General features: G+C 40.5%; 1 protein-coding gene across 2 annotated transcripts in view; it reads left to right on the plus strand.

Annotated features, from left to right (window-relative positions):
* Window positions 1-25,646, plus strand: part of IQGAP2 (IQ motif containing GTPase activating protein 2) — a 250,661-nt gene that overhangs the window by 151,047 nt on the left and 73,968 nt on the right. Inside the window, exons 6-15 of one of the 2 annotated variants that reach the window (XM_060235836.1) lie at window positions 4,192-4,259; window positions 4,614-4,727; window positions 6,601-6,779; window positions 10,780-10,867; window positions 11,396-11,559; window positions 11,994-12,081; window positions 15,570-15,733; window positions 18,799-18,959; window positions 19,229-19,353; window positions 21,593-21,756. In XM_060235836.1, the coding sequence (XP_060091819.1) occupies window positions 4,192-4,259; window positions 4,614-4,727; window positions 6,601-6,779; window positions 10,780-10,867; window positions 11,396-11,559; window positions 11,994-12,081; window positions 15,570-15,733; window positions 18,799-18,959; window positions 19,229-19,353; window positions 21,593-21,756 (1,315 nt within the window). The remainder of the gene's footprint in view (window positions 1-4,191; window positions 4,260-4,613; window positions 4,728-6,600; window positions 6,780-10,779; window positions 10,868-11,395; window positions 11,560-11,993; window positions 12,082-15,569; window positions 15,734-18,798; window positions 18,960-19,228; window positions 19,354-21,592; window positions 21,757-25,646) is intronic. The other variant, XM_060235837.1, reaches the window with a different exon arrangement.

A 25,646-nucleotide genomic window follows, 5' to 3' on the forward strand; every position in this document is an offset into this window, starting at 1 on the left:
TCCTCAACATCCACTGGAGTGACTTTGTGACCAACACTGAAGTCCTCAAGAGGGCGGAGGTTACAAGCATCGAAGCACTGCTGTTGAAGACGCAGCTGTGCTGGGCAGGGCATATTTCTAGGATGGAAAACCACCGCCTTCCCAAGATTGCTCTGTATGGCGAACTTTCCACCGGCCATCGAAATAGAGGGGCACCAAAGAAGAGGTACAAGGACTCCTTGAAGAAATCCCTTGGCACCTGTCGCATCAACCATCACCAGTGGTCTGACCTAGCCTCAGATCGCAAAGCATGGAGGCACACCATCCACCAGGCTGTTTCTTCCTTTGAGAACGCACGCATAGCTGGTCTTGAGGACAAAAGGAGATTGAGGAAGAATCGCACTGCTACAGCACCAACCCCAAATCAGACTTTTCCCTGCAGCCACTGTGGCCGGACCTGCCTGTCCCTCATTGGTCTTGTCAGCCACCAGCGAGCCTGCAGCAGACGTGGACTACTGCACCCTTCTTAAATCTTCGTTCGCGAAGTCAAGCCGAGAGAGAGAGCTTAGCGTCACAGGGTTAAGATAATACAGGCCTATATAACTCCTTGATGATTCTCTGCTGAATGAGTGAGCTGCTTTTGAAGTGCCAAGGTTGAAGGGTTGCATTTGAAGTAATATGAAAACTCTCTGGGCTAATTTGTTCACATGTAAACCATGTAAGTATTGCAGTTATTAAATGATTAACACTGAAATGTGAACACAGCCTCAGTGACTTTCAAATATGTCACTAGACAGAAAGTTCCACTAGGCTGGGGCTAGAGCCAAAAAGACCCTGGCACTGGTTGAGAACTGTTGGAGATGTCTTTCGAGCCAGGGATCACCAGAAGATTTGGCTTCCCATAGCTTGATTCTCTCCCGGGGGGTGGGTCCCAAAGGTACACTGGCCCCTAACTGTTCAAAGCCTTGAAGGTTAATTCCAAAACCTTGAATCTGACCTGGTACTCAACCTGGAGCCAGTGCAGCTGGCAAAGCACTGGTTGAAGGTGTGCTCTTAACGGGGTCCCTATAAAAACCCTGGCCCCACTGCATTTTAGACCAGTTGCAATTTCTGAATCAGTGTCAAGGGCCAGCCAATGTAGAGGGCATTACAGTAATTCAGCCTGGAAGTGACCATTGCGTGGATTATTGTGGTGAAGTCAGAGGGAGATAGGAAGGGGGCCAGTTGCCTGACCTAGCACAACCGTAAAAACACCAGCCTGGCAACATTTGTGACCTTGGCGTCCATTGATAAGGAGGCATCCAAAATCACACCAGGCTCTTGGTGGATGGCACAAGTGTTAAAGATATACCATCAAGAGCCAGGAGACAGCATCCCAGTCTTGAATTACCCCAGTCCAGCCAGAGAACCTCTGTCTTTTGTGGATTCAGTTTCAGTCAACTCTCTTAACCATCCAACTACAGCCTTCAGAAGTGGCAGCCAGCCAGCTGTCCATTAACAAATATAGCCTTTTGCTCTCTACATTGAATAAAATATTTTGTTTGTTTTGGGACTTTAAAAAGCTTCTTGTGTGCAATTTTTAGAAGTTTAAGTTGAATAGGTGATCTTGTGTCTTCGCTCAAGTTTCTGGGTTGAGCCAGCATCAAAATATAATAATGTATGAAGAAAGAAGAGAAGATTGGATTTATTGCACACCGTACAGTAACCAAAGGAGTCTTAGAGCAGCTTACATTCTCCTTTTCTTCCCCACCCCACACAGACACCCTGTGATGTAGGTGGGGCTGAGAGAGCTCTGCCAGAAACTGCTCTTGAAAGAACAGCTCTTAGAGAACTGTGACTGACCCAAGATCACTCCAGCAGTTGCATTTGGAGGAGTGGGGAATCAAATCCAGAAAAGAGTCTGTTCACGTAACCACTACTCCAAACTGGCTCTCCAGTAACAGAGTGGGACAGCCATAAACCTCCACAGAACAAGAAAATAGGTAAAGAGGCTGGTCAGCCAGATAGGAAGGGGGGGGGGTGGAAATGGAGGGAAAATCTTACATCTGAGTGAGAGAACATGGCTGAGTCGCCATACCTCCTCACAGATAGTACTTTGGGGTTAGGTGGGGCTGAGAGAGTTCTTCTGAGAGAACTGTGACTGGCTGAAGGTCACCCAGCAGGCCGCATGTGGGGGAGGAGTAAGGAATGAAACCCAGATTAGTGTCCATCACTCTTAACCACTAAACCACACTTGCTCGTTGAGATTTTATTGGGTCTATTTTTGCTTTTCAAATCCATGGATTTATTTCTTACCTGTAAATCTTGATGGCAAAATCTTTGACTTACTTCGTTGTTTGTTTTTTACTGAATAACATCAGTACTTGAATCTTCTGTGTATTTATGTACAGAACTGTGACAAATACTTCATCCTCTGATGTGCACCATTTTTGCTTCTCAATTAAGGTTTAACTTGAATGTTAACCACTAAAGTTTACTGCAGTTAGTGCTTGTTTTATAAGCAGTTTGTTCTTGCTCAGGTCATTTTTTTGTGTTACAATTCCCAGTACAGCTGCCGGTGTTTCTAAAGAAGCTTTTTAATTTAAAGCTTAAACATCAGCCATTAATGCAGTGCTAGTAAGTATTCATCAAAAACAATGTATCAAGCAGGAACTCATTTGCATATTAAGGCACACACCCTAACGCCACCATTGTTTCACACAGGGCTTTTTTGTAGAAAAAGCCCAGGGAACTCATTTGCATATTAGGCCACACTCCCTGATGCCAAGCCAGCTGGAACTGTGTTCCTGCTCAAAAAAAGCCCTGGTACCAAGTATCTCTTTTCCAGTAGTGTGAATCTATCTTTCTGGTAATGTCACAATAAAAAAACACAATTCCATCGCCCCCTAGTGGCAAACTGTGTCTCTGTTAGAGTTCTTAAGTCTTGTTGCATAGACAGTGGATGCCATACTGCCCTGTGGAAATTATAGCTTATACTGTTTGATTGCTTTTTGTTAAGGTATAACATTAGTTACTGGTTGAATCAGCAGTAGCAATTTAAAGCCTGCTTCTAGGATCCCTTAGTTCTTGAGCTTAACTAAGTTTTGAACAATTTATTGTAGCAGTAAGTAGAGTGATCGAATTTTACTAGCAAGATAAGGAGAGGAGTCAGTGAGCATGTGCAGTGCAATGGTTCAAAGAGAGATGTGATGGTGTCAGCAGCTTGCAGTGAGATTTGGGGATTTGCCTCATTGCTCCACCAACCACTAATTCCTTTCATTACTCTCAACCTTCCTAGCAGTTCCCTCTTAGAAGAATGTGTATTATCAGTTTTAGAGGGTAGCAGTGTTGGTCTAGCTGTATTATGAGAGCTCTTGTTTTTTCCAAGGTTCATAAAACGTGTTCTTTCCACAAGCTGCTTTGGTTTTTCTCCCACCTTTATTCCCTCACATCTAGCAGCACAGCCAAGTCAGCATGAGACTATATTTGCTGACTGTCTTCATCTTTCAGTTTAATGCCTCTTTATTGCTGTTGTCCAGCTTTTGAAATTTTAAGCTTTGCAAAGTCGGGATCTTCTCTTCCTTTTGGATCTGTAAAATGCCTTTGTCCCAGTTATGCTTTCTAGACAGGTTTTAGCTTCTCTGACCCCTAATAACCATTAGATTATTCCCTTGTGTCATCTTAATAAATTCCCAGATCTTTAACAGCCTGTTAATTTCACATAGCAGGAAGACATGAATGAAGACGCGAATTTGTTCAGCTGTTCTCCAGATGGTTTTACTACACTGCTTTTAGAAAGATAGGGGAGGTTTTCCATACAATGCTGAGATGAAAATAGAGGTTTTCAGAGTGCTATCTGAATTTTAGGTATGCCCAGAAGCATTAGAATATATAATGATGGCTAGATTGATTTTGAAACACATGAACTTCCTATTCAAATGACTAGATGACCCTGGAGGTCCCTTCCAACTCTGTGATTCTATATAATGGTCTATATAAGCTCTCTTCTGGAAAATCCTTAGTCAAGCTAACTTCTTGCTGAAATAATTTCACTTGATTATCAGTTTTTATGTTGTATCTAGTTTTTATATTATATGTTGTATCCTCCAGTTGTCTAACGTTTAAAGAAAAAGATTCTTGACACTTTAAGGATCACATAAACTTTCATAGACAATAATATTCTTCAGGTTTAATTATCCTGCAACTTAACATTCTTTCCTTTTTCCTTTGCAGTCTATATTTGTTTAAACTTGGAATTGCTCCTCAAATCCAGGATTTGCTGGGGAAAGTAGACTTTACAGGTACTTTTAATATTTGTTTTTCTTGCATCAAAGAGGCAATACAGTATTGCAGTTTCTAATAAAACTGCGCTAGTTTTTTCTACTCCGTCAGCATTCTCTTTCTGTCCTTATTGAAGTGGGTGTGGAACATCTATATAAAGAACACGCTGTTTAATTAAAACGTGTTAGGTAATGAATTTTCATGGCTTTACCAAAACAGGAGAAGACCAAGAGGAATTGGTCTGAGAGTTATACATGTGATGATGCTCACAGGATTCCTCCCCCCCATTATTGTGTTTTATAAATTCTTTATTGCATAATCAGTTTAAAGTTATTTGCTTATCTAACCTTTCCCTCTTTTATTTTTACATTTAGAGGAAGAAATCAGTAACATGCGGAAGGAATTGGAGAAGTATGGGATACAGATGCCATCTTTTAGTAAAATTGGAGGCATTCTTGCTAGTGAACTTTCAGTGGATGAAGCTGCATGTAAGTCAACTGATCAAAGTGCAGAATGGTATTCCCAAACCATGATTTAGACAGAGTGTTATAAAAGTCTCTAAACTTATGTGACTCGAGTCAAAACTCTGTTTTAAAACAAACAAACAAAAATGTGCCCTAAGTAAACCTTTTGCTATAGCTGCATTGAGCTCACACAAACTCTGGTTTGCTTGTGATTAGAACAATAATTGTTTATCTTTGGACTCACACATTCCTTCCACCTCCTACCACAAGTGGAGATGAGGTTAAAGTTTGTGTGGTTTGAAAGAAGCCATAGGTTACTGCGATGCCTGAATTTGGGTGGTTTAACTATTGTGATTTGCTTCTTGCCAACAAAATAAGATTCTAATCTCATAATATAATCCTGATGAATAAACCCAATCTGTTGGAGTACCTCCACCACCTAATTTGTTACAGTGCCCAAATTTGATTGTTACAACATACTGCAGTTTCTCTCAAACCTAGAAGCTTTGAATCTGGGTTCAAACTGCCATGGTAGAACAAGAATTCATGAGCTCAAGAAGCAAGTCTTGTTCTCATCCTGACAAAACAGGAGTTTGTCAACTAAACACTGTCAGTAACATTTGTACATGATAAAAGGCCCAAGTAAAACTCATTTTTTATTTTAAATTAGTATTTTTGATCTGTGTCATTTTACTGAAGTGTACATTACAAGTCAGTTGTCTTTTGTATTGCTGCAGTGCAAATTGGCTTCAGCAGACCAATTTGGCTGTCCCTCTAATGCCATCTGTAGGAACCCTTAATGATTTATAATGCTGAAAATGACTTTGAAGTCCTCTAATTCAAGTCAATAATAAATTTTATTTTACAAGCTTAACATTCTTGATTTTTATTTGAAAACAGAAGTCCTTGGTCTCTAAACTGACTCAAGTTAATGTGGCCTAGTGCATACTATTGCTTTTAAATTAAATTAAGTTTTCATTCTAGAAAAGTAGAACAATATTATTCCACATATTTTTTGTCTCTGTTTGAAGTAGACATCCTGTTAATTTTTAACACATTTGGTACATCCTACACTATAAAAAGTCATCACACTTCGAAGCTTTTTACTGTACATGATGCTTCTTTTAACTTCCTCAGAACTAACAAAAAGCCTTTGAATAGCACTAAAATCGACATCTGTGTCTCTCATGGGTGCCTCCATGAATAATCACTTTGTTAACATTTACTGGGTACTTGCTAGCTACACTGACACTAACAGCTTAAACATGTGAATTCTCACTTGATATTGCAAAGTTCTTGGAAATTGGCAGACTGTTTAATGTATCTTGTAAACCTTCCCCGAAACAATGAAGGTCAAATCAAAATAGGTCCTCCTCCTTATCCTTACTGTACATTGTTTAGAATTGTGTGTGTTTGTGTGCGTCCTTATCTTCATAATATGGCTTATTTGATTGATGTTTCTTTATGTTCATTTTGCTTGTCTTCTTCTTAGTACATTTTCCTGGAATAGTAATCTATTCCATGTGTCATTATATGCATTCAGATGCTGTAGTTATTAACAGGAAAAAATAGTCAAAATAATCATAGATTTTCCCACTGCTATCACCTCTCCTGAAGAACAAAATCTAAATGAGCTTTGTCCCTGTCTTTCAAGGTATTTATATGAATAACATTATTTTTCAGAATCAAAAATTAATTTTCTTTAAGGTAAAAGAAAAGTGAAGTCTTGTGGCAGTTTAAAGACTGAACATTTATTTTCGCAAAAGTTGTCTCTTTAAAGACTAATCAGTTTTCATTTTTTATTGAAGCATGAAGTATAGATTAATGTGGAATTGAAAGTACATAAAGGAGATTTTTAAAGTATGCCTATTTGTAAATACTGTATTCTTCTTTTCAGTGCATGCTGCAGTAATTGCAATTAATGAAGCTATTGAAAAGGGAGTCGCAGATCAAACAGTCATAACTTTGAAAAATCCAAATGCCATGTTGGTCAATGTGGAAGAGGATCTTGCCCATGCATATCAGAAAGAACTTTCTGAAGCTAAAAAGAGAAAAGAAGAGAGTGCAAGACTGAAGGTTAGATAGCTTGTTTCATGTAACTAATAGTGAAATTAACTATGTTTTAAGTGTTTATTCCATATCTCTAGTACTGTAGTTCTTTGAAAATACTGAAATAACAGTGAATGATACCCACCTATTTAATCTATTGTTTATCATATGAAAAAATTGACCTTCTAATCCTAGTCAGATTAGAAGGTCAATTAGATTAGAAACCTTCTATAGAGTTTCCAATGCCAGTTAGTTATAGGCCAGCCGGAAGAGGGCTGTCTTACAGGCCCTGCGGAACTGGCCAAGGTGTCAGAACTGGAAGAACTCCAAACGAGGCCCAAGACTTTGTTACAAAAGTATAGGCGTTTATTGAGAACTACAGAGCTGAAGGCACAGGATAACACTGATACCGAAAGTTAGCATTGGTTACATTTTATGCGGTTATGGTGACAACAATAAAACGATCTTTCACATGGCTAGAGACAACTGTCTGTTTCTCAGGGTCTGTTATCAGTAAGGGAGGATGGAGTCCTGCTGAGAGAGCCTAACCGGCCCAGCTTCAAAGGGCCACCTGCAGATGTTGACCAGAGGCTATCTGTCACCCTTCAGTGATCACAGTTTGTTTGAAATGCACAGAAATGTTTGTTAGTTGCTGAAGCAAGGTTGCATGGGTTAGTGCCTGGTTACAATATGGAGTCACATAGGCTAACAGCACATAGGAAAGTTACAAGTTCTGACGCAAAGTCCCGCAGGGCCCTCACCTCTTCCGGCAGTTGGTTCCACCAGTAAGGAGCCGTTACAGAAAAGGCCCTGTCCTTGGTGGATTTCAGACGGGCCTCCTTTGGCCCAGGGATAACAAGCAGATTTTGGGAGCCCGATCTCAGTACTCTCTGGGGAACATGTGGGGAGAGACGGTTCCTAAGGTAGGCAGGTCCTAGGCCATATAGGGCTTTAAAAGTAATAATCAGCACCTTGTACCGGACTCAGTATATTATTGGCAGCCAGTGCAGACCCCGGAGCCCCGGCCGAATGTGCTCCCATCTTGGGAGCCCTAATAACAGCCGGGCAGCGGCATTCTGCACTAACTGCAACTTCCGGGTTTGTCACAGGGGCAACTCCATGTAGAGAGCATTACACTAGTCCTGCCTTGAGGTGACCGTTGCATGAATCACCATTGCTAGATTGTCATGCTCTAGGAAAGGAGCCAACTGCCTCGCCCGCTTAAGATGAAAAAATGCGGACTTAGCAGTGGCTGCTATTTGAGCCTCCATCGTTAGGGAAGGCTCCAATAGTACCCTCAAACTCTTGACCAAAAACTGGCAGGGGGATTTCCCCTCCCAGGCTACGACAGCCCAAGCAAAGGACCTCTGTCTTCGTCAGATTTAACTTCAGCCCACTCAGCCTGAGCCACCTAGCCATGGCCTGTAACACCCAGTCTAAACTTTCAGGCCGGCCGTCCATAAGCAGATAGAGCTGGGTGTCATCGGCGTACTGATGACAACCCAACCCATACCTTCGGGCAATGTGGGCAAGGGAGCGCATATAGATGTTAAATTACATCGGGGAGAGCACTGCCCCTTGAGGCACTCCGCAGTCAAGTGTGTTTCTCCAGGACAGTTCACCCCCAATCGCCACCATTTGTCCCCGACCTTCAAGGAAAGAGGAAAGCCACTGTAAGGCCAACCCCTGAATCCCCACGTCAGCAAGGTGGCAGGTCAGTAACCGATGGTTGACAGTATTGAACGCTGCCAATAGGTCCAACAACATCAGCACCTCCAAGCCGCCTCGATCCAGATGCCATTGAAGGTCATCTACCAGGGCAACCAGCACCGTCTCCGTCCTGTGGCCTGGGCGAAAGCCGGACTGATGGGGATCAAGGACGGAAGCATCCTCCAGGAAACTCTGTAGCTGCATCGCCACTGCCCTCTCGATAAGTTTGCCCAAAAAGGGCAAATTCGAGACCGGCCGGTAGTGTGCCAATTCGGCCAGGTCTAACGTTGTTTTTTTCAAGAGGGGACGGACCACCGCCTCTTTAAGCGGTGTTGGAAAGTGCCCTTCCATCAGGGATCTATTTATGATATCCCGCACAGGATATCTAAGCTCCCTCTGGCAGGTTTTAATAAGCCAGGAGGGGCATGGGTCCAGATTGCAAGTTGTTGGGCGTGCAGATAAGAGGATCCTGTCAACTGTCAACAATTATAAATAACTGATGTTAAAGGGCACAGTTCTGGATGCACACACTTTCTGAATTTTCTCCAGACTGTCAAAGTAGCATAAACAGTAAATAAATCCTACTTTTAACATTTTCCTACTTCATATTATGATACCACTTAACATTCCCTAATGAATTAGTGCAAACAAGTGGAGGCCTACAAGATTCATGAGGGAAGGACTCCCATCCCCCCCACCTTTCTAAGCCCAGTACAGCTCCATGATCTCAAGCAGCTGCAATACCAGCATGGAGTTCTGAGCTATTTGGCAGTCATCACCAGGCCAGCTATGGCTCCTGTGCTCTCCTTAGGCTGCATTGCTGCTGCTGAACCCATTACAGCTCTGGGGCTGCGTGGCCTCCATCACCAGGTTCAGCCCATTGCCCCAGGGTGCACTGCTGCTGCTGGACCCAGTGCAGGTCACAGCCTCCTGCTACTGCTGAAGGTAGGTATATTATCTGAACAAGCATGCAAATTTGGAGGAATTTACCCCCATGAACTTTTTTTACGATTAAAGATTTTTACACAAACCTATGCATTCCCCCAAGTTTGCAGGGAAATTTCTTTAGCATCCTGGTGGCTCCATTCTGCAGATTTAGATATCTGCAGATGGAGGACAGCAGGTTAGTAGTATATAGATTAAGTCCTGAAAGGACTTCTTCCTTCTCTAGCAAAATAAATTTGTTTACAATATTCTGTCTTGTGAAAGGCTAGTACTCACAACTAAGTTTGATGGTTCAGTCTGGAAGGATATATATCAGTGTCCATAGGAAGACAGTGCTGTTTGTAGTCATATTTTTACCAGTTACACTAGCTTCCTTTGTAAAACGAAAAGAAGAGTGCTTAGCTAAAGGGGTGCTTTTAGCTTCTCACATACTTTCTTCATCAGCCCAGGTGAATTGATATAAGGCATCTTGTTCTGCTAGTTCACATTCTCACATTTGAGGATGTGTTGGAACCTTGTACTTTTCCTTGACGTGGATTTCCCAGGCTAGCCCAATCTAATCATATCTCAGATGCTGAACAGGATTGGTTCAGGTTAGCACTTGGATGGGAGACCCCCAAGGAAGTCCAGGGCTGCCATGCAGAGGCAGGCAACGGCAATCCACCTCTAAACACTTTTTGCCTTGAAAACCCTGTGGGGTCGCCATAAGTCAGCTGTGACTTGGTGGCACTTTCCAACACCAATAAACTCTATACATACATACACACTTCATTTACAATCCAGAGATCAAACAGCATTACAACAACAGTGTGTCTAGTTCACACTGCATATAAGTGTAAAAACTAAGGAAAATAGAATAATTCTTTTAAACAAAACCTCTTATGCTAAAAGTTTGGGTTATCATCTTCCTTATGAATAAAATAAAACCTTAGCACAGAACTTGGCCACTTTAATGGAGGTCTCGTTTGAACGCCCTACAAGGAGGTGGGATGTATAAAATATCTCCAAAGTACCTGGGAACTTAGAATAGGGATAAGGTGTATGGAGCTCATATCCTTATAGAAATTACAATGTAATAACGTGCTCAGTCATTCCAATTGTGCCAGATTGATGGGGCAAAAGCACTGGGAGTATGGAATGCATGAGTATCTTCCTTCTAAAGTGCTGAGGGCAACAATAAATTTCTTCTTGGATAGCTTATAAAAGTAGTTTTGGCCTTAGGAATCCTGCTGATTTCACCAACTTACATGTAAAATAATGTAATTGATAAGCCTATACCTCCTTTAAGCTTATGCTTATTTATTTATATCTCACCTCTTAGCATAAATTTTCAAGGTGTAGTTTAGTCAACAAATTGTATCATTGTTTTCAGAATGGTTCGATTTTGGAGGAAGAAAGAGATGTCTATGAAGAATTGCTGACACAAGCTGAGATTCAAGGAAACATCAATAAGGTCAACAGTGAGTGATCTTCATTTCCTGTTCCTGAAACCTCAAGAAATGCATACTTAGCCTTAAGTTTTGCTGTCTCTGAAGTTGTTTGCCACTTTTAGATAGTTCTTCAGCAGTTAGCTGGAATTCTCTGGGAGACATCTTGCTGTTATTACTAAACTTGAGTAAGGATGTTTACTTCTTCATACTTTGCATTCTTGGTAGCAACAGACTTCTTAATTGAAAAGCCAATCTACTGCGCTCGCTTGTTTTCCTTTTCTGCTGGCTGCACATTACTGTAAATTTTGACCCCTCTTATGTTATATGTTTAACCCAGACTCTTTAAAAGTATCTAAACTGATGTGTCCTCATGTGCTTGTCCAAATCCAGGAGAGTTTGGTGCAAGCTCCTTTGCAAAACAGGATCAGTTTGAGAGGGATAAAGGCTTTAAATTGCCCTGAATAATAATAAAGACCGCTTTGATAGATCACATGCACAACCACACTGATGCTGATCTTTCAGAGTCTTTTCCATTCTTAAGCATTGTTTTCCTTTCAGTTCACATAGCTTTAGACCAAGTGAACAAGGCAATTGACAGGCAAGATGAAATGGCACTAATGGCAGGCTTGAACCGCCCTGCCCTGAGCCTGCTTGACGTTCTACTGCAAAATTCCTCATGGTATCTAGCACAGTTATATGACACTAAAGATCAGAGAACTCAGGTAACTCCATGTAATACTTAGTAGTGTGACTCTTTTGCCTTTAACTCATTAATATATTATTTCAACATGAATTGTTGAAGGAAAGGATTTGCAAAATATTATATAGGCATTTTACTGCTATATGCAGTGCCCTTTTGAATAGCCAGTATGAGTCATGAACAATGGCTAAAGCTGGCTATAAACAAATTAAGAAAACTATGTTTAATCCTAGTTTGAAAAACTGAATTTTTAGAAACCTGCAAATGTGTCTATTTAATTAAAGAAATGTTTGGGAACCTTTTGGTTAATGTAAGAATTTGTAGTAGAAACAGTAAACTTCACATTTCTGATTGTAGAACTGTTACATTTAGCAAGTAGCACTAGGTGTATCCTAGTAAGTCTACGCATTTTACCTTAATTAAAAATATAATGAAACATCTTTTTTTTCTAATTAGATAGCAGGGTTTCCAATTATGCTTGAGAAAAGTGAGATACAGAATGAAGTTAGTATTGCCAATGTGGAAGCAGAGACTCACAGATGTAGTGAGTAAATTATTTCAATTTGTATCTTCACCACTTGGTTTACCTTAGGGCTGAACACCTTTGTTCCATTATTAAAATAATGGTTTCTTCAACCCATATGCATGTGCTTTATTTATACAGTTTTTGGTGTCACCATTCCAAATTACTAATGTTTCTAAATGTTTCCTTTTTCCTCCCACCATGACCATCTTATTCAATCACTGGATATGATTTAGAAGTATGTAAATGGGCCTGGGAGTGTTCCTCTCCCCTCTCCTTGTGCATGACCAGCTAAGGAAAGATTTCCACTTTCCCAGCAAATCAATTTTGTTTGTATGCAAACTGTGATTAAAACAGCTTTTGCATTAGCCAGCATCAGAGAAAAATACAAGCTGTATTTGGATGTAATGTCACAAACTGTGGTTTGCTGTGAAAGCACATGATTTGCTGGCCATGTGGGGGTGGGAAGGAAGCATGTAAGCCCAAGGATGTGTCCCCCCCCTAAAAAATGCACAAATGCCAGTAGTAACACACTATAATCAATAACAGTGTATGGATTATGCCTTTATCTACTAAGTGCATTGCATTTTGTTCAAAGTAGAAATTGCTGACACTTGGTTCACTTATGTATATTAAACCTGGTTTTTACTGATATCCAGGAGTGAACAGAATGTAAAATGTTTATAACACAGGGTCTAAGAATTTAAAAATATTTTTAATAGTTGACACACACACACTTGGAACAAAAATTACTACATTTAAGGGGGTTCTAAATTTGCTGCTGCATATTTCTGTTAGTTGCTTTTTCCGGGATTACTGGAATGTATAAACTTCTAGGAGATTCAGCTTGGACTACACTTCCATGCTTTTTCATGCTTTTTGTGACTTAGCATAATGGCAATTTCTTCTCTGTCATTTCAGTTGAATTCATTGATCTAACAACTTGCTTGCTTTATGTGTTCAGAAAATACAGCATGAGATTCTATATATTTAGATATTTTAATCAGTATAAATTAGAGTCTCCTTTTTTTGGTTTCTACCAGATCAGGTAACTGGATCACTAGTATTTTGAATGCTTGTATTTTTGAAAGAATTGACAACTAAACAAATCCCCCTAATACAGCTGGATCAAGAGCCGCACTTATTCTTCTAAGCCAGTGGCCATCAATATTACTTTATTCAAGGATTTCTACACTTCTCAAAGCAGCTTACAGTAGAAACAAAATCAAGTTTCTACAAGATTTGATGAATACAAACTACAATAGATAAATGAACTTCAGATGGCCTTCTGCAGAGGGTTTAGAATCAACAGAAGCGTATCTGTGCTAGCATTCCAAATGCTGAAAGAATAAGGGCCCTCGGAACTGCTTCCAGGATTCCAGGAAGGAGAAAACAATGGAAAATGCTCTGAGGGAAGCTACAACACAATGTGCCACCCACAGTGGAGGCACAACTAGGAGGACCTTTTGAGCAGAACTAAGTTGATGGGCAGGCTAATTTACAAAGAGATGGTCCTTCAGGTATGTGGGTCCCAGGAAATGTAGGCTTTACAGGTAAGCACCAGCACCTTGAACTGAACCTGGAATCACAGAGGTAGACAATGCATTTGCTTTAATAGTGGAGTAGTATGGTCCTAGTCAAGCAGATTGGATACCACATTGGTGCCAACTAATGCTTCAAGGATGGTGCTACATAGAATACATAACAGAAATAGTGTAGAGACATAAATCAGTGCATTCTGGTCAGCTGAGTCAGGAAGGGACAGTACTCCACAAATTAGATGAAGAGAAAAAAGGTGATCTAACAACAGTTCTAGCTTATCAGCAAGGCATGAGCATCCTCAAACTCTTCCTCCAGTTATCTGAAGACAGCTGGACCACATTGAAAGTTTAGAATATAGGAAGAGCCCTGCTGGATCAGACCAATGGTGCATCTAGTCCAGTTCCTCTGGATAGCCAACAACAGGGCATAGAGACCGAGACCTTCCCCTCCTGACTTTGGGATTCAGAGGCTTAGTTGGAGCCATGTTTTAACAAAAAAGACTGAAACCTACCTGAGGGTGATTCTAGTAACATCCACCTCCTTTTCAAAATGCTGTGATTATTCTTGATAGTCTTCTGTATGAAACATAGCTGATATTTCTGTGAGATCTAACAGAGAGGCGTTGCCTTTATCAGTTTAGTTATCAGGTCATCCATCATAATGATTGAAGCTGTCCCAGTCCCAAAACCAGTCCAGAAGCCTGATCAAAATTGGTCAAGGGAAAATGTATCATATACCTGAGGTGGTTCTACCAACTACCACTCAGTCACTTCATCCAAGAATGTTAGGTTAGATCAACCTATAATTGATTGATTAGATCAACCTATAATGTACATTGCCAGGTGTGCATATTTGATTTCCATTTTAGAATAAGAACAACTTTCTTTCAAAGGACTGAAAAGTTTCCTTCTACCACTGAAGAATTTTTAATTCTGGAATATGGTGCTGTCAGACTATTCCTACAAAATTTAATCAGCCAAGATGAGCAAGGATCCAATCTGCAGACTCTTCACAACTACAAGGAACCCTTGTCCACATTAATCAGGGAGATCGAATCTCAACTAACCACATAAATCAAACAAGTAGGAGCTTCTAATGCCTCTGATAGAGGAGTCCTTATTCAGCTGATCTTTGTGTGTATGGGAGCTCCAGTGGTTATATAGAGTTCCATAACAACTAGGACTGTCTATCTTGCATCAGCATCAGAGAAGAATTCATATACCCACAAGCAGTCTTGTAATGCCAACAATTCTTGTCTCTCATATCTGACAAAGAATGGTGAAAATTTATTTTAATTCGTTGGAAAGGGGCTATGCAGCTTTCCAGCTTTTAAGGCTATGAATGTAATTTTGAAAGTTTGCAAAAGGAAGGATGCTGTGGCTCAGTGACAGAGCACATGCTCTGCAAGCAGAAAGTCTGAGGTGTAGCCCTTGGCATCTCCCATTAAAGCACCTTCTATTGCAAAAGACCTTCTTCTGCTTGAGACTCTGGAAAGGCAGCAGATAGCACTGACCTATGATCTGACTTCATCTAAGGCAGCGTGTGTACGTGTGTGTGTGTTTAATACTGACATGAAGGGACATCCTTTTCCTGTCCCAGCAATTCTCCCAGTCAAATCTCTCCAGTTGCTGCTTTTGCCTCATGGAACTAATGCACGTGAATATTTTGAAACTTAAAAGACCCAAATACAAAGGCCACAACAAGAACCCTCAAGTTAATTATGGAAATGTTTGTACTATCTTGAGCATATTTTATCACCTTGGTGCTTAGTGGAAGTGTCTTTGAGTCATTTCCCCCAATAGCTTCTGCATGACATTGTCTATGGCACATTCCATTTTGGATGACATTTTAAAATAAATAAGCTGAAGTGCTGTCTGTTGGCACTGGTATTGCTAAGAATACGGCACAATATGAAATTGATCAAACAAAACAGGGTCCTCTGACGGGTTTTTTTCTCTTCCCCCTAGAGCTTATAGCAGTCGATCATATTAACACTGCAATTCGTAACTGTGACCCTAATAAAACGATCGCTGCTCTTATGAAATCTGAGGCCCAACTGCCAGAAGTGTACCCATCTGCTGCTACCGTGTACCAGACTGAGCTCTTCAATCTACAACAACAGAATGCTGTGGTAAGTTCAGAATACACCCTTGAAGCCACATAATTCAAAAATAAACTGTCTTATGTACCAGAACACTGTTGTTTGAAATGTGGGGAAAGTCAACCTGTTTTTCTACATCTCTGCTAATTTATTGCATGGATATTTAATTTTAAAGGATAAGGTCATACACCTTTTTTAAAAAAAAATTACAAGTCTCTAATCACAAGCACAGCTGTTTTCATTCTTTTGATTTTGTCATTTATAAAGGGATGCTTTCTACATTGTCACAGTGAGAAAAATGTTTTAAAAGCCCTAAAATTGTTGACATTGTAAAATGTCTCTCCTCTCAGGCTGAGTGGAACTACATTTTCCAAAGGGTTATTTATAGAAAAATAATTAGAATGGTATTGCATAGAAATCTCTTTGTGGGGCTTATTTTTAATAATATAGGAACTTCAGTTTCATTGTTTTATATGGTTGCTTGTTGCTACGGTCAAAGAAGTGAAGGAAGGGAATGGACCTTTCCTCAGGCTTAGGAAGTTGGGGCAAATTGAAGGAGAATGTTATCTCTCGGCCACTGAGGCTGAACCTACATTTTTCTTCAAGAAGAGGTTCAATTTCAGTAATGTATCTTCCGTTTCAGTTATGTTCCCTGTTATGTTCTCTTTAGGGGTATGCACAAAAAATATATACCCAAGCCTGAAAAATATCAGTATATCCCTGAATCCTAATATCAGTATGGTATTGGGATTCGGGAAATATTTGGGATTGCTGATTTTTTTCAGCTTCATTATACCCTATGGGGGGATTGTTAGTCAATGGTCTTCATAGGCTGTAATGGAGAATTGATCCAGGGGTACCTGGGGCTCTGGGGAGCTGTTTGTTGAGGTAGAGGCATCAAATTTACAGCATAGCTGCTGGTGCCTCTCCTCAGCCCCATCCCCCAGTTTCAAAAAGATTGAACCAGGGGTTCCAATTATATGGGCCCCAGAAGAAAGTGCACTCATTCTCCATTGTTTCCAGTGATGGTAGAGGGAGCATTGAAAGGGATGTGCTCCCTTTAAATGCTTTCTCCAAGCTGTGATGCAGTTTTGCACCACACAAGTAAATTCTGAAGGCATTTGAAGGCATTTAAAATTCTGAAGGCATTTAAATGCCTTCTCCAAGCTGTGATGCAGTTTTGCACCGCAGCAAGTACATTCTGAAGGCATTTAAAGGACTGAGAGTCCTTTAAGTGCCCAGTAACTGCAGCTGTCCGGTGGCCCCAAAAATTCTCAGGATTTTTTTGTGGGCAGCCATTTTTGGATAGCCAGATCACTAGCCCCCTTAGTGATTGACTGAGAAAATACCTGATAAATACCACCAAAGTATTGTGTAATAAACACCCCCTAATACTCTTAGGTAGCAAAACAGAGGAATACTATTACCTCCACTTTTTCTTCTGTTGTCTTTGCTTTTCTAGCAAGAATAGGGTGTTTCCATGGGGAAAAACCCACATTCTCCCTGACCAAGGTGAATGGAATAGATTCATATGAATCACTATCTCCTGAATGGATAATATAGGTGATCTGATACTAATATAGGTGATCGGTGGGTGCAAACAGGTAAAAGTGTGCTATGGTATAACAAGAGGGAACTCTTTCCTATTTGGTTAGTCACCTTATCTTTGTTCAAAAGACACAACTAAAAAGGGTATTGATAGGCCACTGCCCTGTAGGTTTCCAGTTTCCATGGGAGGAAAAATCCGTTTTCCTGGGAATTCCTTAGGACAGTTGAAGCAGTTCATTCCATCTAAATAGCTGCTGCAGCATTTCCCCCACATTTTTTTTAAAACAAGTTTCTTTTATTAGCTTTCAAAAAGTTTACATTAGACAACAACAAACAACAACAAAAAGAATACAGGTTTAAATCAATGTGGTACAAACCAAGGAAGATCTAATAATAAATAGGTTAAGGTTAAATAAATAATATAATTATACATTTTGTTCTTTATGAAATATATATAAGGCAAAGTAAATAACTAAGGATAACGCTAAGAGATAGTATGTATAAATAAAAGTGCCTGTCAAACAAGTAATATTGTTTTCACGAGGTTAGGTAACCAAGTCAGATTATCAAATCCGGAAAGGTAAAATATAAATGGCATCCAAACTGAGTCAAAGTTGGTGCAATAAATATCTGATTCAGTTTCTTGAACAACAGATGCAATTTTGGCCATTAGACAAAATTCAGTTGCTTTCTTTATCCATTGATTAATAGTAGGTACATGGGTACTCTTCCAAGCTCTTGTCAAAATCACTTTTGCTGCAGTTATCAACAATGCTATCAGTTCCTTACGAACGGAGAGTATTTTAAAAGAGCTCCAATTGTGTAGTAAAACCGATTCAATTGAAAAAGGGACAGCATATGACGTAATTTTGTGTATTTGTTCTACTGCTTTTTTCCAAAAATCTAAAATAAAAGGGCATGACCACCAACAAAGTTTGAATGACCCTATATTTCCACAATTTTTCCAGTGTAATGGAGATGATGCTGCATATATATAGTTTAATTTTTTTGGAGTTAAATACCATCGTGTTAAGCATTTATAAGTTTGTAATTGGAGGGGTGTTGCTTTGCTTTGCATTACTAGAGAATTCCAAATATCTTCCCATTGTTCATCAGTTAAGGATTTCTCCAAATCATTGTGTCCTTTGTAAGTTAGTTCTCTTGATGTACCATGCCATTGTACAAAATATGTAACACATTGGAGTGAACAATGTATCCATGTGCAAATCACCACTTTAGAGTTCATGGCCAGAGTGTATAGGAGTTGCTGCTTCCATATATTTTCAAGAAAAAAATTGCAATTTGTAATCCAGCAAGGTTTGTATATCATTCAAATCATTTTTGACAAATACTGTGTTTTCTTTGCTTTCAGCTGTTTCCATTCTTACCTTTTTTGGACTTTTTTTTGCCTTTGAACTGCCTTACCCTTCCAAGGCTGTCTTATGGCAGGCCTTTTACGGGTCTTTGAAATTAATTTAATTCACAAATTCTCTTTTAAGTATTGGTGGAAATTTAGTTTTCTTGCTGACCTGAATGTATTTCTATAGAACTACCTGGCTCATGATGAACTTTCAATTGCTGTGGAGATGCTATCTGCTGTGGTACTACTCAACCAGTCTTTGGAAAACAAGAATGTTGCAGCAATAAAAACTCACCTCAGCAATCCATCCATTGGTTTTAATAACCTGGAAGAAGAGAATTTACAACGGTAAAAATTTAGTTCAAGTCTGTTCCAGAACTACTTCTGTGGAGGAAGGGTGGTCACTGCATGTTCCCAAAATTTTATGGTATAGGAAATTGCCAGTAGCCTAGACACACTGGGGACATATGTTCATGCATTTTCACCTGTTTATTTAACTGGATGTATCAAACTATGTTTAAGATCTTCTCCTGTAACAAAAGTGAAAACAGATTTAATATTGTGTCCATAAATAATCCTGCAGAATAGAGTGATGGACTTTAATGAACTTCTTACAGTTATGCTGATACTCTGATGACTATAAAGTCAGAAGCTTCATCTCAAGGACAAGAATATTTAAGCTGGAATGAAATCCAGGACTGTATCGACATGGTTAATGCACAAATTCAAGAAGAAAATGACAGTAAGTATTCTCTTTAAGCCTTGGGTTCTTTTATCCATTGGATCACTGGAATACCCCAGTGGGTTACTGATAAATTTTAAATCTGAGTTTATAATTTGTTCATAATTGTAATAAATATGTTCTTCATATTTAGAGTAAAATGGAGCAAGGGACATTTTAGAGGTGGCCTGCAGGTCTGTGTCACAATATTTGTGTTGATACTAAGCTGACAAAATAGAAACATTTTTTTTCAGTATAATAACCACTGAGTAGCAGTTTTTCAGTTGTTGGCTGGGGTACAGTAGTGGATTGCAACTTGCTTATAGGGAGGTCACAAGAGAAATAGACTGATATGGACGGTTCAGCGAATTTGGGTCTGCCTCTGAAAAACTTAGGAAATGACCATGAAATACAGCCTGGTCTGTTGCTCAAAATACTAACCATGAGAAATAAAATATAAATGCGTTCATTGTTAACTAATGTGATGTCTCTGAGTTTTTTCTGGGGGGGGGTAGCATGGAATTACTCTAAGTGGGAAAAAGTATAGCAAGTTTAGAACTGCATATTTCAGTTGAGAAAGTTACCACCACTGCCACCTGCTTCAAAGACTGGAGAAAGTCAAGGACTTCAAGAGAACTATGTAAATGCTTTCTAACATAATAGTCCCATTCTGATTTCATCAACTTAAACAAGCATCCTGTATCAGAGAAGGCAAGTACAACATTGTCCCTGGTACAGCATTACACTCTGCTAGTAACAGTTTGTGGGTGATCCCTGGCCCTGAAGAGGCCAGGCTGTCCTCAGCAAGGGCCATGGTTTTTTCAGTCCTGGCCCCAACCTGGTGGAGCTCTCTGCCCGATGACACTTGGGCCCTGTGGGATCTTGGGCAATTCCGCAGGGTCTGTAAGGCAAAGATGTTCTGCCAGGCTTTTGATTGAGGACAGCAACAACTGGCACCTTTCCATTTCTGTCCCCCGCAGAAGGCCCCCCCTTATACTCCAGTACTCCAGAAGAAGAACTTAATTGGCAAGATGCCATCAGCATAATTGTATTGTATTGTTGTTTATCTGTGTATTCCATGGGTTTTTAACTTGTATTTTATTATGTACATTGCCAAGAGCCCAGCCTAGGCTGGGATGCAGGATTAAGCAAATAAAATAAATAAATAAATAAATAACTGTAAACTAAGGTCTTAAATTTGTAGGCTGATTCACATGGCATTTACAATGCAAAGTGTTTTAAAATTATGAACTGATATACTTTGGTCCTTTTGCAAGGAGTTATAAGTGGGGCTTTTTTTGTAGAAAAAGCCCGGCAGGAACTAATTTCCATATTGGGCCATGCAGCCCTGACATCACCATTGTTTCACACAGGGCTTTTTAAAAGAAAAGGCCCAGCAGGAACTCATTAGCCACACCCCTGATGCCAAACTAGCTGGAGCTGCGTTCCTGTGTATTCCTGCTCCAAAAAAAAAAAAAAAAAAAAGCCCTGGACAAGCCACTAGAAAAGACAATAATGCTTGGAAAAGTTGAAGGCAGCAGGAAATCAAAGTTCCAACATGAGATGGATTAACTCTACCAAGGAAACCACAGCTCTCAATTTACAAGACCTGAGCAAGACTACTAATGATGGGATGTTTTGGAGGTCATTTATTCATAGGAAGCAGCTTTACAGCATTTAACGTGCACACACGCACACATGCTTCAGAATAAAATTAGATAGTTTAGAACAAATTCATCCCATTTTTTATTTGAAAAGGGAAGAAAATAAAAAGGCATGTAAAAACAAACTTTTAACAATATTAAGTCTTTAATGCTAGCCTAGTTTCACATATTCATGTTAATCAATCTCTGATTGACTAGTATTAAACAATGATTTTCATATGTAAGGACCATTGCTGATTGAATCGCACAGTAATGAGTATTGTGTTGCTTCAGACCTGGTAATTTTTCAGTGGGGAGTGTTTACAGCTCATCTGTGAATAATCAAGTAATGTGCGATTGCATAGGAATCACTTCTGTGCTTTATCTTTCAGCAATTGAACATGTCAAGGAAAAATGATTTTAAGAAGGAAAAGCCTACTTAATTTAAAAGCTGTATAACAAATTAGGGAAGGAAATCATTCTGATTTAGACATCACTGCTCTGAATATTGTAATTTGACCTTGCAATTTTTTTTCTTGTATGTGCACACCTTGTAGCGTATTGAATAATGCATGACAGGATTATGCTTCAGTTCATTCCTCTTCTTTCTTGCTTAGGGAGTGTAGCAGTTGGTCTCATTAATGAAGCCATTGATCATGGAGATCCTACAAAAACACTAGAAGCACTGCTGCTTCCTATAGTGAAGCTCCAGAATGTAAGAGCAGCAAATGCTTGGCATTACCAAGATGTTCTGAGGAATGCAAAAATACTCAAATGTCAGGTAAAGTTTCCTAGGCTTTGTTTCATGCCTTACAAACTACTAAATGTCAAAAACATCTATAATTCCTTCCTGTGACATTTCTACAATATCTTTCTATTATCTCTTTATTACCAGTGCCATTGGATCATGTAAATTTGGCTATTGTATTTTTTGTGAATGGAAGCTGAGCCTTGAGGGAGTGGGGAGGAATGTATATATTGTTTTTTTGCACATTCCAGTTACTCCTGATTTACTTGAGATTCAATCCACAAGCATTGGAATTCTGCACATCTGCTCTCTCTGTGCATTTTCACAATTGTGGAATCAATTCATTTTCTTCCACGCATGCCTTCAATAATGAGGACTTTCAAGGAAGGGTGTTGTCATAATCGATGGTGTCATCAGTGGTGTCACAGCCCCCCCCCCCCCCTTTTAAAGCAGTAAAATATAAATATCTTGCTGGGTCATTGTAACAGTAGGCTTAAGAGGTTCTCTGAATTCCCAGCTTTCATTTTAAAAAAAACCTCTGACCTTTTCCCTCATTAGGCTTACCAGGTCCCAGTGGGGAATCCCCCAGTTTCCAAGCTCCTCCCTGCCGCCAGCCAACTGACCGGTGGGGGAAAGCCCCACCCCAACAGCCATCATGTGCCTTCAAATCTCAGAAGGCTTAGAAGTTGCTTGCAACTGTTTGTGTTTTGGAACATGTATGTGCCTTTAAATCTCAGCAGGAGGAAAGCAGGGGATGAAGTGAGCAGACAAAGCCATGAGTGTGTGAAGCCTGTGAGAAAGGCAGAGAGTGGAGTCCCTCTGTTTTGCATTCTCTTCAGAAATCATTTCTGTAGTAAAGTGCATAGGAAAGAGTTAGCTAGAATTATGTGGTGGAGGGAAATTCTACCTCCTACGCTGCTCTCCTTTCATGTTCCTGTCTGAAGAAACTGGTTGAAATACAGCAGATTATTATATTAAGCAACTCTGATGAGTAAATTGCCCAGTGAGATCACAAAAGTGTGTGCTTGCAGAGTGTTTCTTTTGGTTGCTTTGTGAGTGTGTGCGGTTGTCCCTTTAAAAAGCCATGTTTTAAATGCTTCCAAAGCCTGACAAGGAGACTTGTAGGGGTATGACAAGTTTCATTTTCATTTAGTGAAAGTGCAGCTGCCAGGGTAGGCAAAAAAAGACGATGAAGAAATGAAGACTGTACTCAGGGGAACTGCACTGCTGTATTTTTTTAAATTTAATTTAGGAAATGGGAAAGTCTCCTGGCTCCACCTGAGTCCCCAGGTATTTCCTGTCACGCCCCGCCTCCTCAGGTGGCCCCGTCCCACTGGTGGCCATAGCTCTGTTGCCCAGGGGACCTCAGACCAGGTGAGAGCCCAGGTTAAGTGCATCTGGTCTCTAGCCACTGCCTTGCTGATAGCTTGACCCTCTTTCTGGGTTGTCTGTTCAGCCAAAGTAATCTTTTCCCTTCCTCATCAGCCCCCCCTTCACTGCCTTCCCTCCCTTTATACCTTCCCTGCTCCCTCTTTCCTCGTCCCCTGCCTTTCCCCCCACCCCCTCATAAGAGGGAAGGATGCTCAAGCTGCCTACAGGGTGAGGTTGGGCATCCTTCCAGATAAACTCATGCTGGGCTGCTTTGTCTTTGTCTCACAGAAGGCCCTGTGGCTTCAGGCTGCAGGGTAGCTGGCGTGGGGAGCATCTGCCTCCTTTGGAGGCTGTCAGGGCTCTCTGGGGCCTGTGGAGGTCCTTGGTGGCCAGGCAGAGCCGCTGCCATGGCACTGCAGGTTGCCTGGACTTGCAGCCGTGCATGATGGCCTCTGTGCACCCCAGGCTGCGGGGCCACTCGGTGTCTTCAGCTGGCTGAGCCGGCTCTTTTGTAGGTGCAGGGGCCTTGGGGGTCGGTGGCGAGGAGTGGGTGGTGAGTACAACCGGGACCAGTCAAGACATTTCCTGAATCTGATTATAGTTTGCTTATTGTCCTCCTGGTTCTAACTGCTGCAGACATTTGAACTATTAATAGGCAGGCTTGTATGCTTTAGTTCCTGGGATTAGGACTGTGACCTGTTCCTTGAATTTGAGAATTTTTCCAGCACTGAAAACATACTTTTCACAAAGGAACACCTCATTAAGCACAACAAACAAATCTGTAGTTTGTTTATCTCGAAGTTGCAGTTTTTTATTTAAGAACTGTGGGCCTCTTCACATGTGAAGAATTTTACAATACAGAATTTTCCTAGGCTTGCAGAGTTTTGTATAGTATATATTGGCATTGAGTGTTTCCTTAGATTTTATTAGCAATCAGAATATGCAGAGCATTTGCTTTCTAACTTGCCAAATGATCCCCTCCTGTTCCTCAATCCAGCGCCCTCCATTCTTTATGCATTTGATAAAGCTGTTGGAGGTTTGAGCCCAATGTGATACAGTGGTTAGTGAGCTGAACCTGGGAGGTTCAATTTCTTCTTTGGTGTGAAGTTTGCTTGATGACCCTAGACCCCAGTCACCTCATAGGGTAGTTGTGAAGATAAAGTTAGGAAGGAAGATCTGGGTGGGAGTACTAGATCTTTTATTGCTGCATGATATTTCAAAATTGTCACAGCATAATTAGTTTAGAATTGCAAAAAAAGTCCTTTCACAAGGACACATTGTCTTATTATTCTTCAAGCATCTGCTTCATAGCCGTGATATTTAAGCTATAGATACAAATGTCTGTCAATAGGTTGTTTGAAGAAAGCTTGTACGTTTTGATGCTTTTTGTAGTAAAACAGCCATTTTCAGATTGTTTGTCAAAGTAAAGTCCCACTGAACACAGTACAGCTTGGTTATGCATAAACACATAGGATCAAGTAATTCATGTGTTTAGCTTTGGCAGAGTTCTCTTTTTTACCTCTGACAAATTCACTTGCCTTAAGGTGCATTTGTTACCATAGTCTAGGCTAGCCTGGTCTCGTCATATCTAGGAAGCTAAGTGGAATTGGCCTGTGGTTAGTACTTAGATAGGACACCACCAAGGAATTCCAGGGTTACTACTCAGAGGCAGGCAGTAATTAAACCACATCTGTTAGTCTCTTGCCTTGAAAACACTATAGGGTCATTGTAAATCAGCTGCAACTTAACAATACCTTCTAGTACCGTAACATCGGACTTATCTCCTTATTTTCTTCCTCAGTCTTCCATCCTGGCTTGCCTTTTTCTTTTCTTTGAAATCCTGGATGCCTTGCTCTTGTCTCTCTTTTAGTCAGCCCCCTGCTCCCAAAAGCTGGCTAAAAAATAGTAAAATTTTCTAATGCAACTAGGTTAAAAGATACCTTCCACTATTTTAGAAAAACCTAAACGTGACATCACTCCTCTCTAGAAATCGCCAGAACCTCTTTGGTGAAACCACAGAGTTTTTTGAGAGCCAGTTTGGTGTAGTAGTTAAGTGCGAGGCCTCTTATCTGGGAGAACCAGGTTTGATTCCCCAGTCCTCCACTTGCAGCTGCTGGAATGGCATAGCTCTCTCAGGAGTTGTCCTTGAAAGGGCAACTGCTGTAAAGAGCTCTCTCAGGCCCATCTACTTCACAGGGTGTCTGTTGTGGTGGGATTGTGACCGCTCTGAGATTCTGAAATTTGGAGTATAGGGTGAGATATAAATCCAATATCATCATCTTCTGTGATTATTCCTAGAGAGGACTGGTTTCTTCCCCTAGCAGTGGCATCATGCCATTGGCCCCATAGACTGTTTAAACATTTTTCCTGCCACCTTTCCAGGGGATCCCCACAAGTGTATTGGCAGCCCTGTGTAGTTATCCTCAAAATTATTCCCTGTGTAGTCTTAAGCAATGAGCGGGGAGATTATAGGGCTTTTATTCCATAGGAATGTGAAACAAATGTGTTTAACTTGTATCCTCATAACATAAGTGTATTGTGCTTAGTCTGTT

This window comes from Heteronotia binoei, chromosome 4, assembly GCF_032191835.1.
Source record: "Heteronotia binoei isolate CCM8104 ecotype False Entrance Well chromosome 4, APGP_CSIRO_Hbin_v1, whole genome shotgun sequence".
Classification (NCBI taxonomy): domain Eukaryota; kingdom Metazoa; phylum Chordata; class Lepidosauria; order Squamata; family Gekkonidae; genus Heteronotia; species Heteronotia binoei.